At 56.1% G+C, this 22,210-nt stretch overlaps 1 protein-coding gene across 1 annotated transcript; it reads right to left on the reverse strand.

The window, feature by feature from the left end:
• Window positions 1–5,789: 5,789 nt before the first annotated feature.
• On the reverse strand, window positions 5,790–20,401 carry CDK18 (cyclin dependent kinase 18). The gene is made up of 15 exons (XM_009479063.1): window positions 20,278–20,401; window positions 13,435–13,568; window positions 12,952–13,077; window positions 10,017–10,073; window positions 9,656–9,770; window positions 9,389–9,483; window positions 9,220–9,282; window positions 8,503–8,626; window positions 8,295–8,415; window positions 7,862–7,959; window positions 7,438–7,543; window positions 7,178–7,220; window positions 6,567–6,657; window positions 6,153–6,230; window positions 5,790–5,824 (listed from the first exon to the last, which is right to left on the reverse strand). The coding sequence occupies exons 1-15, from the start codon at window positions 20,399–20,401 to the stop codon at window positions 5,790–5,792; spliced, it is 1,410 nt and encodes a 469-aa protein (XP_009477338.1).
• Between the last annotated feature and the right edge of the window lie 1,809 nt (window positions 20,402–22,210).

The following is a 22,210-nucleotide window of genomic DNA, read 5'->3' on the forward strand; positions in this document are numbered from 1 at the left end:
ACGTGACTCAGGCAGGCTGGGCGCTGGCTGGAGGTGCAGCCCCGGCAGGGAGATGAAGGGCATTGCCCCCCTTCCCTAAACCAGCCGCCCATCGTCTGTGGGCTCACACCACGGGTCTGGCCCTAAAGATCCCCCCCGTGCTCCATCTCGGGCTCTTCCCGGGTCCCCCAGCGCCGGGCGGCTGTCGCTTCTCTTCAGCACTGATGGGCCAGAGTGCAGGAATATGTGAAGGGCACTGCCGTGCTGAATAGCGCTGATCCCAGGGCGATTTTTAGCTGCTAGAGCTGTGGGAAACAGGGCTCCCCTGTCCCTTCCCCAGCTCTGCCCTTCAGTTGCTTTGCAACCGTGGGCTGGGCACGTCAGCTCCGTGCGTTATTTGCCTGATAGGCTTATGGTAATATTTGTTTAGGGCCTTAGGATCCATGCAAGGGACCATAGAAACGTTTTCCTATTGCGCCCAAGTTTTTGAGGTCTTGTGTTTCAACCCCTGCAAAGGTCGGGTAGTGGGAAACTCCTTTGCATCAAGTCTGTGTCTGGAGTTTACTACAGCCAGCCGAAAAATGCCCTGCGAGCAGGAGCGAAAACAAACGGCGTCCTGGAGCTGCACAGAAAGCAGCTGCGGGGAATGATTCAAAGACAGGACGGCACGGCACGGCACGGCACGGCACGCTCCGGGCCGCGGTCCGGCAGCCTGCCTCCCCTGCACACCCACCACGGAGCAACTCACCGCTCGGGAGCCTGCCAAGGGACCTGTGCGCCTGAGACGTCACTGCTACCTAGCTGCAATTCAAAAACAAAGCGGATCCTTCTCCTACCAAAAAAAAAAGAGAAAAAGAGAAAAATTATATCCTGTACAAAACTATCCCGTATTCCATAAAGTTTATTGTCCAGTCTTGGCTTTGGAGCGTTCACAATACAACTGTAATATAAGCCTTAGCAAGAAAATGAGCACATCCACAAAACAGTCCATGTCACAGCTGAAATACAAAAATTGAAATATTCTTATAAAACATTCCGACACAAGATTGATAGATGGATACAATCTTTTATTTTTTTTTTTTTTAACCTTTCCATTTATTCCAGAAAAACTTTCTATAAAAAATCATTGCTTCTTTTGGAATAAATCTTTAAAATCACTTCTTTTAAAATGCATCTTTCATTTGTACAACGCTAAGTTAAATACATTATTGGTATTCTGCAAATGACTCACACCAGAGAACGTTCACAGTATGGGTATCCTGGCCGCTTGGATCTATTTTTCCCGCTGTACGACAAGCATGATGCTGAGGATGAAAGAAGGCAATGAAGAAACCAGAAAGTGGGTTTCCTAGTGCTTGTGCCCAGACATCGCTACTGGGGAACGCTAAGGGGACATCCGAACGCATTTCTTACAAGCCTCGAGCGTACAGAGATAGGACAGCGGTGCGGCACGGCTGCAGCAGCGCAGCCAGGCAGAGCCGCAGCTTTCGGCAGGCGAGATCACGTCACTTAACCGCAGGTATTTCAGGATCAAGACCTGACGGCCCTTGCAGGACCCGCGCAGCCATCGCTGGCTCCGTGCGCTGAGCAAACCCGCGCTTGCACGGCTGCGAGACGCCGGATTTACACAGGTGAAAGCGGAGTTTGGCCACATAAGGCCAGGCAGGCTCCCACCCCCAGGTCCGGTCCCTTCCCCGTGCCCTGGGACACGCACACGAAACCTTTTACGTTACCCACTCCAGCGGGTCAGACTCTTTCTGTAACGTTTTCCCACCTGCCTGTTCCTAGCCTGCTCCTGGGCTCCCATTCTATGCTAGCCTATTTTCTGTGACTGAAGATAGGTCATTGGAAAAAAAACAAACAAAACCTTTGAGAAGCTTGGGAAAATGACCTTCTGATTTTTTTTTTTTTTCTCATCATGTGTAAGGGAGAGGAAAAAATCCACTTATTTTGTCCTTAGTCTCCAAGATACAATGTAGTTTTGTTATCTAGAATCTTAACATAGATCTGGCAATGGGTTCGGCCAGGAAAGGCGTGTGCATGTGTGTGTGGAGAGGGTGAAATTAAATAGCTCTGCCTGTAAGTTTTATTGTTCCATAACATGGACCTTGCTTTACACATTACTTACATTTCTTTAACTAGCTATCAGCTGGAGACGAAAGAACACAGCCTTTCCTGAGGGCACAGCCAAAACTCCACTTTCCACCAGAACTGGTTAAAAAAAAAAAAAAAAAAAAAATTGCAAGAAAAATGTCTGGAAGACAAAGCAACAGTTTCCTTTTGTCAAAACTCCCCATCTGCGAGAAGAGCCAGCTACTCCGCAAAGCGGTGGATGGGAGAACCCACGAAATGAACACATGCCGGAGAGCCACAGACATTCCCAGCATTTTCATTAGCACTACTTTAAAAATCCAACTTGGGAGCCGGCTGGCGCTCCAAAAGCTGGGGAAAGCCTGCCCGGGGATGAGCTGCCGGAGCAGGCAGGGAGCGATGCCGTCGGCAGCGGGAGCTCCGCTGCAGGTTTCCTCCCCTTGCATGCAGGGAGGAGCGGGGCACCGCCCAGCTCGGGGCTTCTATAAACTGGGGCATCCAAGGGAGCTTGGTCCTCATAAAGGCAGCGAGACCCCAGGGGGACTGGGACACTATCCAGGAGATGGAGAAGGGGGATTTGGCTCCGGGCTCTCATCGCTGCCAACCTGCAGCTCCTTTTCTTCGCCGCCGGGAAGGCTTTGGCGGGCAGCGTGCCGTGGGAGATCGGGCGCTCGGGGCTCTGCCAGCTGACATGTGCAAGTGCAGCAATGACGGGAACTTATAAAGCAAACCTTGCCAAGCGAGGGACCAAATATTTAAACGCACTATCGCCCTCCTGAATAGGAATAATCAAATATCCACTGAATGCGGTGGAACAAAAGGGGTTATCTTAAATTTGTGCTGTTAGTAGCGCACAGGGCTAATAAATAATAGCGTCTCCTTTAGGGAGGATTTGTAGGAGGAAAGGCAAAGGCTGCAAAAGAATAAACAGCAGCTAACAGGCCCTTTGTCTTTGCTATCTGATCCCGGGTAAAGCAGTCCCGTCTACGCGGTCATTCCTAGGTCTTTTCCCCAGCGTTTCTCCCCAGCGGTTTCCGTAGGTGACCTTGCCCTTCAGCAGGAATACCTCTCTTACGGGGGGAGAGCTGAGACCGCACCGATCCGGTGGTCTGGCGTGGTCTGCCTCCATCCTCCCAGTGTGAAAGTGGGACGGCTCAGCCGGGCACCCTATGCCCCGGCGAGCTTTACGCCCATGGCAACCTCGGCGCACGGGGATGGTAACGCCAAGCAAGAAAACTGCACGGGTCAAACGTGTCCTGAACGGGCTTCCCAAGAGCGGGTGGAGGGGTTCCCTGCTCCCCCGGTCCGGTCTGCGCTCGCAGCCCGCAGCGGGGACTCTGCCGCGCCGGGCACGCCGGCGCTCCTCGCCCCATGTACCTGCAGGCGCTGCCCCAAGCACAGGAGACGCCGCGCCCGCGAGCTGGCCTGCCCGCTGAGCTGCTAAACCCTGACGGGAGCCGGCTGCCCTGGGAAGCGCAAGTCCGCACCACAGATCCCTGCCATGCCGAGGAAATTCCTGTATAAAATGCCTTTGTGAAAGGAAAGATGAGAGTGTGAGAGTTCAGCCTGACTCCAGCCAACGCCTCCCTTTCTGAAGCTCCCCTACTCCCTGTGCGGCAGGAGCCGGGTGTAGGAAACCAGGCAAAGCACTACCCTGCCGTCGGGGTGAAATGCGTCACTGGTGGCTGATGGCTGTTCATGCTCTTCCCTATCAAATGGAAACAATTAATGAACTATTCAGCCTGCTGTATGCTGGACATACCGAGAAGGGAACTGAGCAGGGATGGGCAAACCTCAAACAATGCAGACGTCTGGATGCTTGTCTAGGACAAACCCGAATTAACAGCTTTGGTCTGATGGGGGAAGCTCGGAGGGCACATCGCATCGAGCACTGGCACAGGAAGGAGTCCCCCCAGAAGCTTCGGGGAGCTCCAGGGTCTCATTTATCCTCACGCTTTGCATTTTCTGAGGATCACAGAAGAAATCCTGCACGGCAAAGCAGAAAACAGAGCCCTCGCTCCTGGCTCGATGGGGAAACAGCGTCATGGAGTGTTGCCGTCCCCTGAGCGATGCCTCCCAGGCTGGGAGCGTGACGGGTTAAGACATCGGCGTGTCCTGCCAGTCCCAGTGCCAGGTGACAGTCCCAGCCAAGTCGAGAGTCTCCTGGCCACATCCATGGGCTGGAGGAGCGGTGGGCGAGAGGACTAGTCATCCAGGACAGCCAAGAAAAGGATGTGAATATTATACAGTAGAGAGACTTCTTGCAACGCTCACACGCTTGAAGACGTTTCAGGCTGTTTGCAGGCTGTGGGGGAGAGGTGCGGCAGAGACGCTTCGCTCGCGATGGATTTGGCACGTTCCTGAAGTGTACAGAGGGGAAAACGCACCAGGAGCGGTCCTCGGCCAGCGAAGCACGCTCAGATCTAAGCACGCGCCTCAGTCCCACGGCATCGATCTGAGTCAGGGCTGGTACGATCTGGTGTTGGCTACAAACGTAGAGAGGCCAGGCGACGAGGTTTGAGGGATGATTTGCTCCTCTCCGGGTCTATTTCTGGTTGCCACAGCTGAGCTGTGGGAGGTTTGGCACCTCTCCCCCTTCCGCTGGGTAGAAATGCACCGAGGTGGGTGTGTGCAACGCTTTGGTACGGAGAGGCTGCGCGGCTTGGGCTCTGCCACGTCGCGTGGGGCTCAGTGACGGGACCGGGGGAGATGCGCTCCCGAGATGGCAGCTGGGAACCGCGTCCTGCCCCTCGCGACGCCGGCAGAGAGGGTCGCGGGGTGGGGGGCAGCAGGCTCGGCCGTGAGAAAGGGGCCGCTCCATCGGTGCCTGGGGAAGGCTGGCCGAAGGGCTCGGCGCAGCAACGGGAGGCAGCACGGAGCGGATGCTCGTTTGGCCCCGCTTCTGCACAGCTCTACCAGCAGCACCTGCACCCCGGGTGGGCTCGGCCGGCCCCTGCTCTCAGCTCAGGACATCCCTGGGGAGCAGCCAGCTGACCAGCCAAATTTGGAAACACAATGCTGGCAAGGAGCGGGAGATGCTGGGGGAAGCAATGGGAAGGGGAAGCTCCCTCCTCCCAGCTGCTCCATCCTTGTCAGGATTCAGGTACCAAAGATGGGGAGGGAAAAAGGGGTTACGTAGGCAGACGCAGGTGCAAGTAAGGGAGGGCTGCCCTGGTTTTTGTGCTTCAGGTGCAGCCTCTCCAGTGCCAGGCTGGGTCATGCCCCTGACTCGTCACGTCTGCAAAGTGTCTCCCCAAGAAAGAGGGGGTGCAGAGCAGGTTGTCTGAGCAAAGGTACGTTTTCAGAAATGCCTGCCTGGGCCAAACACTGCGGTCCACAGCCCGGCTTTGGAGATACCACCCTCTGCTCACAAAACCTCCCCGTGCCCAGCTCACCCCCTGAGGGCAGCGAGCAGTTCCCTGGGGCGGCACGCGATCCTGCGCCCCGGGTGATGCCCAGGGCAGCTCCTCGCTAGAGCACCAGCACAGAGGGTGGCAGCTCACGTCTGATGGGGACAACATGAAAATAAGAGGGGAAAAAGGCCACAGGTCCATCAACAGCAGCTGCTAGGGGCTGTGGTTGTGGGGACAGGCCAAGGGCGCTTCAGCATCGTCCTGCTCAAGTCAGTAATTCTGCGGTGGGTTGGGCGGGAGCGTGTTGCCATCTCCTTTCTCAGTGCTGTGATCTCCATGGTGACAAGGGGAACACGAGATCCAAGTTTAAAATATACTCTGCCTCCTGTTCTTCCCTCGGGCTGAGGAAGAGAGAGAGAAACGGGTCAGAGAGGTCAGATGGCGAGCGGCACTTTGCAGAGAACCCGAGCCCTGCAGTGCTCTGGGTTAGGAGGTTACAAGCCCATGGCATTCACAGAGGAGGGAGCTGCACCTCTAGGCACCTAGATGCGACTTTGGTGCCACGGTAGGTGGCAAGCAAGGATGCCCTGAGGTAATTTGTGGACTAAAGCAGGGAGCAGGGAGCAGGTCTGGCTTTTTCCTGTGCGGGACCCACTGGGAGTAACCCCAGTGCCAGCGTAGTCCGTGGCACCGTCTGGGAGAGGTCAGCATGATTTTCCCCAGCCCTACCTGACTGCTGAAAGGCTGAGCCTCGGTAGCCAGGGTCCTTTTGAAGCTGGATCTCCTTCAGGGAGAAGATGGAGACGTCTAGGCAGAGGGGTAGAGGGGGAGGCATCAGTCCAGCTGCCTGAGCCAGCAGCGGTCTGCAAACCCGGAGCCAAGGGGGACGGCAGTGCCCAAGTGCAGCACTGCACCTCATCAGAGCTTGTCTCTTGCACTCCTACTCCTACTGCACATTGTCCCACCCAAATTATTTCTTGCTCTCGCAGCCACCAAACTCCCACCCCACTCTTCTGCAGCAGCACCTCTGAGTGAGCCAAGACAAGGGGCATCCGAAGAGACCTGGCTGCAAACCACCACCCTCAGGGTGCCCAGCAGCAATTTGCTCCGCATCCCCCAGGCAAGAGGACAGCGTGCACTTACTGTCAGGCAGGAGATGCACCCGCTCTCCCAGGCTCTTGAAGTAAGCATGCCGCAGGGCTGCCTCCGCCGAAATCCGGCCTTTGGCTTCGTACTGCACAAAGCCCCAGAGAAAGGCAATTACATACAGTCTGCACGTGTGAGACGGCGTTCAGTTGGCACAGAGGCCCCCATACAGGGTGTGTGCACATTTCCGCACCTATGCACATGTAAGTGCCCAAGCAATTTCATACGCTGCGTGGGTGACAGTGTGTCCACACACTGTGCACACCACGGGGGCGTGCAGGCAATTACCAGTGCCATTTGCATGTGCACAAGGGACAGAGAGCACACACTGCGTGACCACAGGAGCGCACCGGCCATGTCGTACCTTATGGATCATCAGGTTTGTGTCCTTTCACTTGTGTGAGACGACACAGGGTGAAGGACGGTTCACCATCCTTAATGAGTGGTGGTTTGTGATAGCATCTACAACGCCATAGCTGTAGGGCCATGGCTTATTCTGCAGTCACAGCTCCTCTCCTGCCTGGCTCCAAAATCAGTGTGAGGGCAGCCAGAGTACCTCCACTTCAACAAATCCCTTTGCCATCCACCTGGACTGCTCTACCACTCACCAGAAGGAGGTTCATCAGCAAGTCAATGCCTTCTGAGTCCAGCCTGAGAGAAGGAGGAAATAAAAAACGGAGCATTACTGCACCCAGGAGACATTGCAATTGTCAATGCAAGGGACAAGTGGCAGCGGGGACCTCCGGTGCACAGCTGCATTCAGAAGCTGCCAGCACCACAAGGACGAAATGAAACTGGTCTCCCCAGGCTCCCGTTTAGGACCAGCGCAAGCCCACCATGCCTTACGTGTCCCTGCTCAAGGAGGTACCTTGGGGCGTGATTTATTAACGGCTGGGCTCGGTACTGCGTGAAATTGTAAGCCTTAAACTCCTCGTTGGATGTTATTCCAGGCCAGGTGTCTTCTGTTGGGGTCCCTGGGAGGGGGAGAAAGGGAAACCCGTCACGCTCATTTGGTGCAGAGAGACGATCCTCGTGCATGCGGGCGCCAGCAGAGAGGGCACAAATTTCCCCAGCAAGCTGGGACTCGCCTGCGCACCCCATGGGTGCCCTCACACCTCTGCTGCCTGCAAGCCTGGAGGGGGGCTGCAGGCAGCCCCTGCCCACGCCTGCCCACGCCCCTGCAAGGCTTTGCCAGCGGGCTCCCTCCAGGCTCCGGCGGCTGCGCTTTGCCACTGCTCCTGCAGTCAGCCACTGCCCTCGCGTGGGGATTGGGGAGACAGCAGAAGACTCACCCAGCAGCCTGAAGATCAAATGCAGCTCTTCTTTCACCGTGGAGCCGGGGAACATGGGCCGCCCGGTGACCATCTCGTAGTGGATGCACCCAACGCCCCTAAAGCAGCAGCAGAGCCCTGGGATTAGTGAGGGAGGAGCCTTTTGGACGCCCAACCACCCCTTGGCCAGGGCTGAGGAGAGGGAAATGAGCTCCAGGAGCCGTGTCCCTTCTCTGCTACCAGGAACCATTCACCCCTGATGTGGACAGCGTGCTCCAAGGACCCTGAGCCCCAGGGGACATGGAAAACAGCATGGCCCCTAGGAGAGCCCCCCACGCACTGGTGTAACCAACGCTGCGGGCACGCACGGTGCTGCGCTGGCAGATGATGGATGGGAATGCCCAACCCACCGTCCCAGAGACCCCGGGAAGCTCAGCTTGGAGCCGTGGCTCACCACATGTCGATGGGTGTGGAATATTCGGTAGATCCCAGCAGGACATCGGGGGGCCGGTACCACAGCGTGACCACTTCATTGGAATACGTTTTTGTCGGGACTGACTTGGCTCTGGCCAGTCCTGAGGATGAAGGGGATGGGCATCAAGGAGCTGCACCTAGCTGCACCTTCTGGCAATGCTGCACCTTCCCCAGAGAGGCCCACCTACCAAAGTCAGCCAGCTTCAGCTCTCCTCTCTCGTTGATGAGCAGGTTCTGAGGTTTGAGGTCTCGGTGCAGGATCTTTCTCCCGTGACAGTAAGCCAGACCACGCAGCAGCTGGAACATGAAGATCTGCAGGGAGGAGAAGGGGCTGGCACTTAGCACTGGGACACAGGCGCTAAAAATGAGCTCTCAAACTCATGGCCAGGAAAGACCCCTCGAAGCTGGCCTGGGGTGAGACGCATTGTAGATAAATGTTCAGGCCCATCACCAGCAACCCAGAAAAGGGGCTGAACAAAGTCTTCATGCACAGTAATTTTATTTAGCATGGCAGTGACTTGAGAAAAGCTGGTGGAGCATCAGAGCAGGCTGAAGAGGGTCAAAGAAGAGTAAGAAGGCTGAAATGAAGAGAGGAGGGGTATCCAGCCTCACCCAGCCCTGCAACACCCTGGACTGCACTCAGGGTGAGCTCCCCGCACGCGGGGAGAGGCAGGGGATCTTAGAGCTCCTTTCCAATCTTAATGATTCCTAGTTTTTACTTTCATTAAAAATAATCCAGCCACCAAGCCAGGAAACACGAAACTGCTACTCTCCCCTGAACTGGTTTAGTGTGGACTTGGTAATGTTAGGTTAGTGGTTGGACTGGATGATCTGAAAGGTCTTTTCCAACCTAAACGATTCTCTATGATTCTAGGGGCACAGAGTCCCAGGCAGCACCGTCTTACCTTCACGTTGTGCACGCTCATCAGGTTGCCACAGTTATCAAGGTACTGCTTGAGGTCGTTGTCCTGCAACGGGAAGCACACATCAGCCGCTCCTGCCCTCGGCCCCCATCACCCACCTGCAGAAAGGCAGCCGTCCCCCCGCTCCCGCAGAAAGCCCCCCCAGACCCACCAGGTACTCGAAGACGAGGGTGAGGGAGCGCTCTGTGTGGATGATGTCGTGCAGGGTCACGATGTTGGCGTGTTTCAGGTTCTTCAGCAGCGACACTGCAAGGAGAGGACACGGCAGGTTGGGGCAGCTGGAACCGGGCACCGCGCAGCAGCGCGCTGGTGGGACCGCAGGTACACACGGCCACCTGCACCGCCCGTCCCAAATCCACCTGCGAGCCGGCACTGCTCGTGAGGGACCGCGATGGGGAAAAGCCCCTCCTGCCCTCACCTTCCCGTATGGCTGTGCACGGTGCCCCTTCCTCATGCTCCAGGCGGATCTCCTTCAGGGCAACGAGGTTTTCGGTCAGCTTGCTGCGTCCCTTGAACACCGTGGCGTAAGTGCCCTGGATGGGGAGAGAGAAAATAGAAGCCATGCAGACCATTTACCAGGGTGGCACAACGCTGATATACTCCGTCACATTTGGAGGAAGGATCATTTGAAGGTACAGGGCCAAGTCTGAAATCCACAGAAAGACTTGGTCTAAAAATTGCTAGATATTGAAGAAATTTGGCTACAGTCTGCCCTTTGCACTTCAAGCTGCCCTTCTAACTTAATTTAAATCCTTACAGGGGTTTCATAGTCTACTCACCTCTCCCAGTTTGTCCAGTTTAACATAGGTTTCCAGCTTCCCAAACCCAATATCTGACTGCAAGAGAGAAAGGAAAACATCACTAGGAGGGATCTCATCCAGGGATGGCTTCACCTCTGGGGGCAAGGTCAAGGACGCTGCACAGTAACAGCTCTGGGGGCAGATCAGTCAAGGCAGGCGTTTGCATGCAGAAGCCCAGCTGATCTGAGTACATCAAGTCCATTGCTTTCCTGGAGAAGCCGTGCAGGCGACCAGGCAATCAATCAGAAAGCCTTCACAACCGACTGGCTGCTCCAGCGAAATGGATGGCACCTCCACCCCGCACCCCAGGGCGGCCGCAGCCGGCACGACGGCCCCTTCCCGCTGCCACCCCTGCAATTCCCTTCTCCCCTCGCCCACCCCCCCGACACGCCACCAGCAGCGGCCGAGTCAAACAGGAGCTGTGATTTGCAAAAAGCCACGGAGAAGCCTCGTGGGATCCTAACTGCTGATGCCCAGCCTTTTCTCGAGCGCTTTCCTACGTCCTGGTCTTTACTGTGACTCCATTCATTTCTGTGTGCTGTTCAAGTCAAGCGCGAAAGGGACATTTTCCCATTTGGAACAGTAACTCTTTAACGTATTGCCGAGACCTGCTCTCGTGTACCCAGTGAAAGAAGGGCAACCACTGCAAGGGCACGGATGTAGGTGTCACTCCTAGCAGACCCCTGGAATTGCAGTTTTCCGTGGGGACATTGACGCCTCCTTGGTTCGTGTGAATTATCTACGTGCCAGGGCAGGGGATGGGTGCCAGCACAACAGGGCCCAAGGCCCAGGGCAAAGCATTGCTCCTTAAGCTTAACAAACCGGTGTCACTCTCCCACAAAATAGGTTTGCACCAGTGTAGTGCCAGGCCAGCAGCCAGCTCTGCCTCCAGCCCACCTAAAGGCCCCCAACCCAGCAGCGCTGGCCCCTCTCCCGAGCTACAGGCTTGGGGAGGAGTGGCTGGAAAGCTGCCTGGCCGAAAAGGACCTGGGGGTGTTAGTAGATAGCCGGCTGAACATGGGCCAGCAGTGTGCCCAGGTGGCCAAGAAGGCCAACAGCATCCTGGCTTGTGTCAGGAATGCTGTGACCAGCAGGAGCAGGGAGGTGATTGTCCCCCTGTACTCGGCGCTGGTGAGGCCGCACCTGGAATACTGTGTCCAGTTTTGGGCCCCTCACTACAAGAAAGACATTGAGGTGCTGGAGCGTGTTCAGAGGCGGGCAACGAAGCTGGTGAAGGGTCTGGAGAACAAGTCTTATGAGGAGCGGCTGAGGGAACTGGGGTTGTTTAGCCTGGAGAAGAGGAGGCTGAGGGGAGACCTTATCGCTCTCTACAACTACCTGAAAGGAGGTTGTGGTGAGGTGGGTGTTGGTCTCTTCTCCCAAGTAGCTAGCGATAGGACAAGAGGAAATGGGCTTAAGCTGCGCCAGGGGAGGTTTAGACTGGAAATTAGGAAAAATTTCTTTATGGAAAGGGTGGTCAGGCATTGGAACAGGCTGCCCAGAGAGGTGGTGGAGTCACCATCCCTGGAGGCGTTTAAAAAACGGGTAGATGTGGCACTTCGGGATATGGTTTAGTCTGGTCTACCCTTGATTAGTCTAGAGTGGGCTTGGTAGTGTAGGTTAATGGTTGGACTGGATGATCTTAAAGGTCTTTTCCAACCTAGATGATTCTATGATTCTATGATTCTATAAGGGCTCAGGCCACGCTGCTCGCCATCAGCAGCCGGAGCTGGATGGACAGCTGTCAATCAGCAAAGACCCGGTGCAGGGAAAGGGTCCCGTGGGGCAGGCACTGAAGGAGCCTGCTGCACCGTGCCCAGGGCTCTGCCTGGAACACAGCAGCCCCAGGCCTGGGGTGCTCTTGCAGCCTCCCCTGCTCGCCAGACCTGCCCCACGGGAAGGCTTTTTCCTTGCACCAGGCACCGACCAGACCACCAAGCTCTCCCAAGCTGCCACACACAGCGGGGAAGCTGCTTTCTTGGCTCACGCAGGCTGGATTTGGACCAGCAAATCCCAGGGGAACACAGCGGGTTTTTTACTCCATTTTGGCTTTCCCAAACCCGCTGCGTACCCTGGGAACAGATGTGTGCTGAGCAGGGAAATGAAGTGGCTGCTGCAAGCCGAGGTGCCGTGCACCCCCAAGAGCCATACTGCTCTTTTTCACAGCAGCATGCCTTATTCATGGAGGGCACCATGAATATTAATGGCACACTGGTCTGGCTATGTCTATTTTATTGGTTAGACAGAACAGGCAGGTAAATGCAAGCTCTCCTTTTCTCCTCCCTCCCCATGAAAAGACATGCCAGATCTGAAGACACCTGCTGAGACCTCGCTGTTGTATCTGCACAGCACCAAGCCCTCCTGGGCAGCAGGACACATGCTTGCACATTTGTAAACAGGGCACCGGGTTTTTGCTCCTCCATATGCTGATGCTCTGCGTCTGAAATGCCAGCACTAATGCAAAAGCTAATTCATTATTTATCGGCATTTACATTTCAACTAGCAGAGGCTCCAGCACTTGCTAAACCACAGGAGGCTTTCCACCTCCTCCTGTTTGGAAGGAGCCAGGCCAAGAGGAAAGTCAGGGATGTGCAGAGGTGAGTGAAGGAATGAGCAGGCCTGGGGATTTGCACAGCAGTATGCAGATGTGCATGCGTAGGAGTGACACGGGGGAAGAGACGCATGTGTGCATGGTGGGGGGAATGTGTACTGCTGGGAGCGTGCAGAAAGGGATTTGCACGGGCAGGGGGTGTGTGTATCTCCGTGACACACAAGGGTGTACAAGGGAGTTTGTGCAGCAGGGCATGACTGCATGGGTGGGTGGCAATCGGCACGGGCAGCTGCTGGCAGGCACTTGCATGCATGAAGCGAGATGCTGTGCCCAGCACCGCTCGCTCTGCATGGTGAGACTTACGAGGGAAGCCCGTCGGGACATCCTGCTGAGGGGCTTGGGGAACTCCGGGCTCTCCATCTGCAGCTTCTGCAAGAACTCGGGGGGCAGGCGGATGTCCATGGGCAGGGAGAGACGCTTGCTGACATCCTGCAGAGAGGGCCAGAAGAGCGGGTGATGAATGCATCTGACGAAAGGAGGACTGCAGAGATGCTCAAGGGGCAGTGCTCTCTAACCAGAGCTGATATTAATGCCGAAGCAATGGGTGCAGAATCTGTGGGACCCTTAGTCAAAGGCAAAGGGAAGGTGCTTGTGCATGGGGATGTGCACTGGGCTTTGTCAGGTACCGTGGGAGTCACGTTGAGTGCACCCAAGAGGACGTCAGGGCTCGTGTCTGAGACTGCCAGGTCCCCTCGAATGAAACACCGGCTCTTCCAGCCAGCAGGCAGGTGACAACCAGAACTTGCCATGTCCCTTCTGCCCGCTCCAGCCTGCAGCAGTACTTGCCTCCATGGAGAATCGGCGCTGGTTGTTGTTGCGGTAGCGCACGGCCATCGGCGACTGGCCTTCTACCTCGGAGGGGGAGATGGGGCTGGTGTCTGCTCGGAAGTCCCTGCCCAGGTGTCCCAGCTGCAGGTGCCCTTGAGCCAGGTCTGAGGACAAAGAGAAAGGAGAGTGAGCTGCTGGAGGCAGCAGAAGCATGAAGGCCCGAGGCATTTGCTTTGGAGAAAAGAGAGTGAGAGCAGGGCAGGGAGGTCCGGAGGTGCTCTGGGGCCGTGGGAAAGTCTTCTTCCTTCTCTGTACCAGGAGGCGGGGGGAATGCCTGCTTTCTGCTCCAGACTCCTGGTGCATCGCCACCCCACAGCTCTGCTCAGCAGCCCCCTGCAATGAAGGTCTCTCTTGACAGACGGGGAGGGGGATGCAGAGAGGGGAACTGCTTCACCCCCAAGGCCACCCAGATCTCCCACGTCCCAGTCCAGCGCTCAACGCGCCAGGCAGCACTGCCAAGCAGCTCACCCCTCTGCAGCAGCACCACGGGGTTTTGCACGGGTGAGTATTTATCTTAACTTCCCAGCCTTATCTTCACTAACGTCACCTTAGACAAAACACGATTTAGGAACACCTAGGCGCCTGGCCATGGCTCTGGATCCCTGTGTCCTAGGGCTGTACAGAAGCAAAACAGAAAGAGAGCCCTGCCTTACAAGCACACGTACCTAATCTGCCTCAGGAACCACCAAAACCAACAGACGGCAGGGTACTTCCCTCCAAGGATGTGACCGCTTCTCCAAAGGTGTTTGGGATTAAAGGCTGCAGAGTCACTTACTGCAAAACAAAACACTCCAGGCTTTCCTGCCCCAACCTGCTGCACTTAGCCAGACACGCAGTCCCGAGAAGCACAAAAGCTCTCTTGAAAACCAAAGCAGCTCAGAAAAAATAACTCTTCTCTTGGGACTCCAGGTGTGAAGCCTCACTGAGCCCAAGAAACTCCTGAAAGGAGCAAGAAATCAGAACAAAATAAGCCATTGAGCTCCCTCTGGTCTCCAGTTTGAGGCTTGCACTTAAACCTCCTCACGCTGCAATTAACAGCTGGGTGGTAGGAATATTCTGGCACGCACAGACCCAGAGAGCGGCACAGCAAAACACTGACGAGTTCAGCACGGGTCGCCTGGACCCCAGCGAAGGGGATTCCCCCGATTCACACGGATGCTGTTCCCACGGGGCTGTTCAGGAGGCAGCGCTAACTGGGTGTGCTGGGACGGAGGAGAACCACCTCCCCAAAGGAGGGATGCGTCTCCCTCTGAAAAGGTGTGGGGCCAAGCAGGGACGACCATTTTGTCCCCTTCCCGGTGGCCACACAGCTCTCTCCCTTCTCGTCTGAACTTTGCAGCTTCGCTCCAAGTTAGCAAGACCTCCAGGGTCCAAGGGCCCTGCTAGAAAGCACCGCTGTCCTCCATGCGTCCAGGCACCCCGCAGTTATTTCCCTAGAGCAAGGAGGAACATTGCAGGATGAAAACTCCCCAGGGGGGGACCCGTGATGTCCCAGGCTGAGCCACTGAGCCCTGCCCCTTGCCGAGCCCTTTCCCTGAGCAGCACAGAGACAACCCCCTGCTACGCCGAGCGCAGATTTCGGCGCACGGATCCCAACGCGCTCAGGCAGCCAGCGATGATCTCACTGCTGAAGACTGGAGAGGGAGGGCTGGCTTTCACGGGGTGCTGAGCAGGGCTGGGACCTGGCCGCAGTTTGCTCATCTGATGGATGAGAGGTGGCAGGCAAGTGACCTGGGAAAAGATGCGGTTTCGTGCCATGGTCGCTGGGGGACCAGGGGACCTGCGTGTCCTCCGTAGGCAGCCCGCACCCAAGGGCCGGGTTCAGCCCATGCCACCGGGCCCGGGAGCATCTGAAACAGTGCCAGGAGTTTTTGGGCAGACAGGCAAGAATGAGGCACAGAGTCAGTCCTTCTTCCAGGACCACCGCAGGACTCTGGTCCCTGTCCCTTTCTGGCCATCTGTCTGTGTAGGAACAGTTAGGAAACTTACCGTGAATTAACCACAGGTATAAAATTAATGTGGATCAATTAAACTGAATCAAATCTTTTTAACTTGCTCACTTCCTAAGCAAATTACCTGGGAAAAAACCCCAAAGGCCATTTAAAATCCGACTGAACGGAATTCAACTAATCCACTTTAAATGATAGTTTGGGTGAATTTGTGCTGGTTCCCATAGGTAAACAAGCCCAAAGACTTGGTAAAAGATGCAGCCTGGCCCTGAAAGGTGCAAACCAGCAGCCCACCAGGTAGGTTGTGGTCACTCTCTCCTCATCTCCAGGAGCAACAGATGTAAAGCCAGAGGCAGGATGACAACCTGGCCATTCTAGTGCATGCGAAGGGGAACGGGATAGGCAAAAGATGTGAACTACCACATGATGGGAAAAGCACATAAAAATCCACAGAAGACTTGCAGAGGTGAGGGGAAAGGTGTTTTGGCTGCCCCGGGGCCAGAGAGGGCAGGCGGGATGTGCCAGCCCAGCCCATCCTGCCTCACAGCGAGGTGCCCGCAGCACCCGGGGATGCTCAGTCCCACAGAGGAGCTCTCGCAGGGCTGGGGTTGCCCCCGGGCTTGGAGGACCTCGCCGGGTGCTTGCAGGAGGAGACGTGAAGCTGTGGGCGTGCAAACGTGAGGGCCTGTTCGATTCTGCTCGGCATTTCATGTGGATGACAGTGAGCCCTGACACCCTGCAAATAATAAGGCTGCATGGGATATCAAAGCAAATTAAAGTGAGACCGCAGACATGGTGGCTGCCTTTGACGAGCCTCCCACCTTTTTTTATAAATATATTTAAACACTGCCTCTGCCAAAACAAGCTTTGATCTCCCAAGGAAAGGGGCCAGAACCCTTCACTGCTTGCCTGACTTATAACTTTTAATTACTTTGCTAAGCGTGAACTCTCTTCTCAAAGCTCTGTTACACTCATGAGGCAGGGCTCCACTCCCGTCTTGGATTATTCATCCTCCTTCGTCTCCCTCATCATCACTTCTTTGTGGCCTTGCACTCCAAAGGGCAGATCTGGCTCTGATTTATGCCGTTGCAAACTGGGAGCTATGCAGGCTTTGCAGCCTGAATACTGAGACCTTATTTGGCCTCGGAGGACTGACCAGGCAGTAGCTGTCATGGGGCAAAGCCTCAGCATAGACAGGAGCTGTTGCTGAATGCCACCAGCTCTTATCAAAGCAAATGGGAGACACCAAGACCTGACACCTCTGAAAATCTGGAGTATGGAGAGAAATGTGTGACTGGGGAAGCCCAGGAGGAAAGGAAGGAGCCTCCTTCCCTCCAGCCTTAAGGTGAGGCTGGAGCAGCCATGGAGAAGGTTCCCCATCTCTGAGGATGGGGAGATGGTGCTGGCCTTTGTCAAGGATACCCAATATTGCACAGAGCCCAGCCTGGGCTCTCCTTAACCCAGGGGCTTTCTTCCACCTCCGCCTCTGCAGCTGAGCAGCCGCCGCGGCGGAGGAAAGGCCGTGCTGCCCGGGGGAGGGATGCACGGCAGGGTGGAGGGGGTCGGACGCCCCAGTTCAGGCTGTGAGTGAATTAGGCTCTGACCACCCCCTTTCCCTCTCTGCATCATCAGACTCCATCAAGGTGACATTGCCCATGACGGGATGTGTCCAGGCTGGGAAGCTGTTTGCTTTTCCATTTGTCAGCTCTGCTTCTCTTGGGCCTCCTTTTATCAGCCTCTGTGGGTGAGGTCATGAGAATTATAGGATGAAGAGGGCAGAGCTGGGGATTTCCCACCACACCACCAAGAGACGAGGCAGGTTTCTACCCATGAGAAGGCCTTGCTTTGTCCTGTTGCCAGAGTCAGAGCAGCTCTGCACAGGCTTTTGAAGCATCTAATGAAAAGGTCTCCACATCACCCTCCTCCCCAAGGACAGGTGGAGGCACTCACAGCCACTGAAGTGCAGGATTTGCAGACTGCCATGACCTGTGAATGCTGATAACCTGTGATTTCTGATGCTGGAGGGAAAATCAAAACTGCAAGCAATTCCCTGAGGAGCTGTGTGAGGTGATGAAAGAAGAAATGATGTGCTGATCTCGGCTGTGATTAGCACTCTTCTGGAGCGAGTGATCACACTGCCTGAACTGTCATGGGTCATCTGCTCACCAGGAGAGAAAAGATCACTGCAGGCAAGCCTGCCTGCCACGCAGACAGCAGAGACAGCCCCAGGGGCACGTTCAGAGATCCTGAGCAAGGAAGGTGAAACCTGAAGCAAAGCTTTTCCCTGTTTCATGGCAAAGAGAAGCAGCACAAGAGTGACCGCCATGGCTCTAGTCTCAGCTCCGCTACCAGCTTTCTGCACAACTGTAGCAAAGTCACTTTGCACCTCGATTTCTCCATCTGTACGACAGAGGAGACAAACACCTCAGAGACAACTGCTGCTTCCCTAAAGTCAGAGCCCTCTCCAGACCAGGCAGCTCCCACGAGGTCCAAGCCTCACCACCAAACCCTGCAAAAGAGCAACTTGCACATAAACATCCTTCTCATCCCCTCCAGCACCACCAAAAGGATCCTGTCCCCCCGCACATCCGAAGCATCACACTCCCACACCATGCCCTAACGCCTCCTCACCCCGGGGAGCTGGGAATCGAGTCCCCCCCGGCTCTGACCCTGGCACTGGTGCCTCCACCTTCCCCCTGCCGAGCCCCTGCCAAGTGCCCTGGGCACAGGGCTGCGGGCAAAGAGCTCCCAGCCACGAGGGGTTTGTTAAACGGCCGAAGAGATGCCTCAGACAAATGTGGTTGTCAGGGCTCTTCATAAACAACAGCCGCAGCCTGCAGGAGACGGAGATTAAGGGCACTGTGGAGGTGACTTCTTGGGCTTGTTTACAATCCCCAAGGGAAACTTAATCAAGAGATCTCGTGCAGGAGGGAGCAGGCTCAGCGTGGTGGGTACGGCAGGGGCAGCGCGTTTTGCCTGTCCGGCATGGGAGAGGGCTCGGGTGCGAACTGGGAACCGCGCACCAGGGAGCAGGGGACACCAGGGAGGGAGAGCGGTGGCAGGGGGCCAGGACGTGCGGCGTTCAGGCAGGGAGGGACGTACCGACCGGTGGAGGCTGGCACCGCGGCGTCCTGTAGCAGCACGTGAGCAGCCGTACCCACGGGGTAGTGCTGGCAGACCCCGAGCCCCTGATGCATTCCTGGGTCCAGGCAGGAGGATCTCCTCATCGCACCACGTCGCAGTCTAGTACTGGTCCAGCCTCTACCCACGGGGTCGGGAACACCCTCGGTCCTGGCCCCAGGCTCAGTCTGCTCTGACTTTGCTCTTATTCTTTCCCGGTTACCTCAGGAGTGAGGCTAAAAGCAGGGGGGGATAGGCAGATGCTGCACGCGCTGGTTTGCCATTCAAGGGCAAAGGAAGAACCGTGACCGAAGCTTCATTAAAGCAGAAGAACGGAGAAATCGCCTCTCCGACAAAGCCTCGGTTTGCGTGGCAGAGATAACGAGCCCAGGCTCAGACATCCCAGAGCAGAGGTCCCCCAAGGAAGGCAACAGCAGCAGCAGCTGTCAGTGCCCGGGACTTTCTTAGCCTTGCACCATTTTATCCCCGCAGCTTCTGCACATCTAATTAAGGGCTCAAGTCTAATTATAGCCCTCGCTGCTTGCCAGGGTATGAGGGGAGGTGTGTGCCAGGGGGGAGTGGGGAAGGAGGCCGTGAAGGGATGCTGTTCAGGGCAGCCTGGGTGTCTGGAGGGATAAGATGAGCATCAGGAGCTGCAGGAGTGAGGAAAGCCAGCTCTAAATCAGGTTACTGCATCTTTTCTTTCAAGCAGGTTAGCTGGCAGAGAGACGATCCCTCCCTGCTGGGGCAGATGCGGATGCCAGGCAATTACATCATGGCCTCAGCCCCTGCTTGCAGCAAAATTTTCTAGCAACTGTGGCTGCAGGGTGAGGAGGAAAAAAGCTTGAATGTGACCTGAGTGGAGCTGAGGGCACCGACACATGAACGGGCTGGCCTGTGGCACAGCGAGTTGTTTTGGTAGGAGGCAGAAGCAAACGCATGACGTGATCGCCAGGAGCGGTTCAGCCTTGCACCCGCAGCAGTGAATTTATCCCTGGATGAATCAAGTCTAACTTTATCAGGTTTCCAAACGCCTGCCTGTCAGCGGCTCTGCCTGCTTGTCCATGCACAGCCGCCTCGATGCGATCTGCTCCCGGTTTATGCCTCGAGCATTGCCTCTCCCTTGATATGCCCATAGCCGGAGACAGCAGAGCCTGCCCCAGCCTGCAGTGAGGCGGCTGCTCTGTTCGCAGAAGGGATGTGCCCCGTTCTGCTCATGCAGGTGTTAACCCTAAACCTCCCTGCTCCCTTGAAAACTGCATGCCAGGAGAAGGCTGTGGGTCCAGGAGCAAAGGACGGCTCAGAGAGCCCCAGATGCTCCCCTGAACAGAGAGAGCAGCGCCTTTGGATGGTGGAGTTGCCAGCCCTGGAGAGAGGGCTCAAAGAGCTCTGCACTTCTGGGCAGGCAGGAGGAGATCCCACGCTTTCACACTCTCTACCTCAACCACAGATGTGTCATTCCTCTCCGTTTTGTGCAAATACCTTTTCCTCCTGTAAGGCTTTCCTTATGCAACTATAAATCTCTCTTCAGATCAGATTTAATGACAAGGTGTTATTAATCCTGCTGGATAGACGAGGAAAGCAACACCGACAAAGGGGCAGTAACTTTCCACACGTCAACACACCCAGAGAAAGGCCGGGGGGGCTGGAGTGGAGATGCTTGCGGGCAGCGCTGACCCCAGATGCTCCTGACCAGCCCCAGCACCGTGGCAGGGGCCCGGGGGCTCCTTACCTTCATTCCTCCGGTTGTTGAGCTGGTTGAACTGCTCCGTGAACTCCGTCAGTGACTCCTCAATGGTCTCTGTCCGGGGAACCGAGAGTGAAAACCTCCGCTTGAAATTTTTCATCTTGTTCATTTTACCTTGCGCCGCGAGGGATGGCAGAGCCCTGCAGGGAAGGGGAGAGAGCAGGCTGAGAGGGCTGGACGATGCGCGGGATGGCCCCCCAGCCCCACAGCTCCTGCTTTTTGGGGCTGGCAGCACCCCGACCCAAATTTCCCCTGCTGGGGATCTGCAGGGGTCCCCAGGGACATCCTCTTCCCCGAGGCACCGCTGCTGTGTCAGAGCAAAAGAGGAGCCACGTGGTCACCGAGGAAATCAGGTTCCTCATGAATTTAAGAGCTGACTGTGGTCAAGAGGTGCAGGGGGCTTTTTCTGAGCTAGTTATTAGAGATGAGCCCAGGGCAGGGCTGCGCACACTGAATCACGAGTACCAACACAGGCTGCGCCTTCCAGCATCCTTGGAACAGGGAAAAGCAGGGTAGAAATGGGAGGAAAGCAAGAAAGAGCAAACAGTGATGGAAAAGATTCAATACCGCCCTCCTCGCTGTACAAGGAGGCACCTCTCCCCCCGCAGTTTGGTCTCTGCTTTGCCCTTGCAAGAAAGACTTCCCGAGCCAGCAGCAAAATGCTGAGTGGAGCCAGTACCGGCCACGGGATCCCCGAGAGCCACAGCAAGGGGGGATGCTTCCAGCTCACAGCTTGCTCACAAGCTCTTGAATGACTCAGCCTGCACGGGCACTAGAATCGCCTTAGCCAGGGATCTGATTAATGCAATAAAACCCTTAAACAAAGAAAACCCTCAAGGGGCACATGGCGAAGCGTGCTGAGTCTGAGCAGCCACACGAGCAGGCTGAGGGAGCTCGCTCTGGGCGTCTCGGAGCCACACGCCGCTCTGCCTTTCCTACTTTGGCTCTCGCCAGCCCTGTCTGTAGCTCAGCACCGTAGACGGGACCGGGCTGCAAGAGCTGGCTGTGCAGGGCTGGGTCTTTAGCACCGGCCCTGCTGCACTCAGGTGTTATTTCTCCTGCTGAGCACAGACCTAGCAAACAGCCAACGCTCCCTGCTCCCCGGACCTGCAAACATCCGTGTCTCGCCCCCAAGCAGCTCTGCCCCTTCCAGTCCCAGGCCCTGGGAGGTTTGGGTCTGTCCCTCTCCCCTTCCCAATCTGATGAGCGTAGGGCTGCTCCACCAGCAGCCTTTACCCCCTCAACCCTCTAACCTGTCTGGCGGGGGATTTCCATTTAACAGCTTCCCAAGGAAGGATCTTAAGGGGAAAATCATCCCTTGGTACCATCAAAAGCTACACAGAGCAGCTCTTCCCTGCACCGACACACACATCCCAGGACTTCTCCCGCACCACTGGAGCGCCTCGGCCGCCCTCCTCCTGGGTGTCCCCAGTGCAGCTGAGCAGCCCTCCCCCCCGGCTCCCCCCACCCCTTCCCAGCCCCTCCGGGGCTTATCAGCACAAACAAACGGTGATCACATTCCAGACTGATGCGATCAGACGCAGCATCCGGGAGCTAATGCATCGCGTCGCCAAGGCAACGGGAACACTTGGGTTGACACGCTTGCATCTGAAAGCTTAAAAGATTATCCATCAGCAACACAAACACTCCGTTTGGGTGTCTGCCATGCTCTGCTGTGAGGCATGGCACCCTGCTGTGGGTGCCATCCCCTGAAAATCCCTGGGATTCACCTGAATCCTGGGGACTCTCACCCCTCAACCATCCCCACTCGTCTCCCACCTTTCATGCGGCAAAAACCTAAAGCTGTAGGCTCGACTGCAATGCTTGTGTACCTGGAATCAGGGCTGGGGTATTTGGCTGGGGGCGGGAAGGGAGGCTGGAGGCTGCTCTGAGTTGCAAAGCGAAGCAGGAGGATGCT

This window comes from Pelecanus crispus, chromosome 17 (assembly GCF_030463565.1).
Source record: "Pelecanus crispus isolate bPelCri1 chromosome 17, bPelCri1.pri, whole genome shotgun sequence".
NCBI classification, from domain to species: domain Eukaryota; kingdom Metazoa; phylum Chordata; class Aves; order Pelecaniformes; family Pelecanidae; genus Pelecanus; species Pelecanus crispus.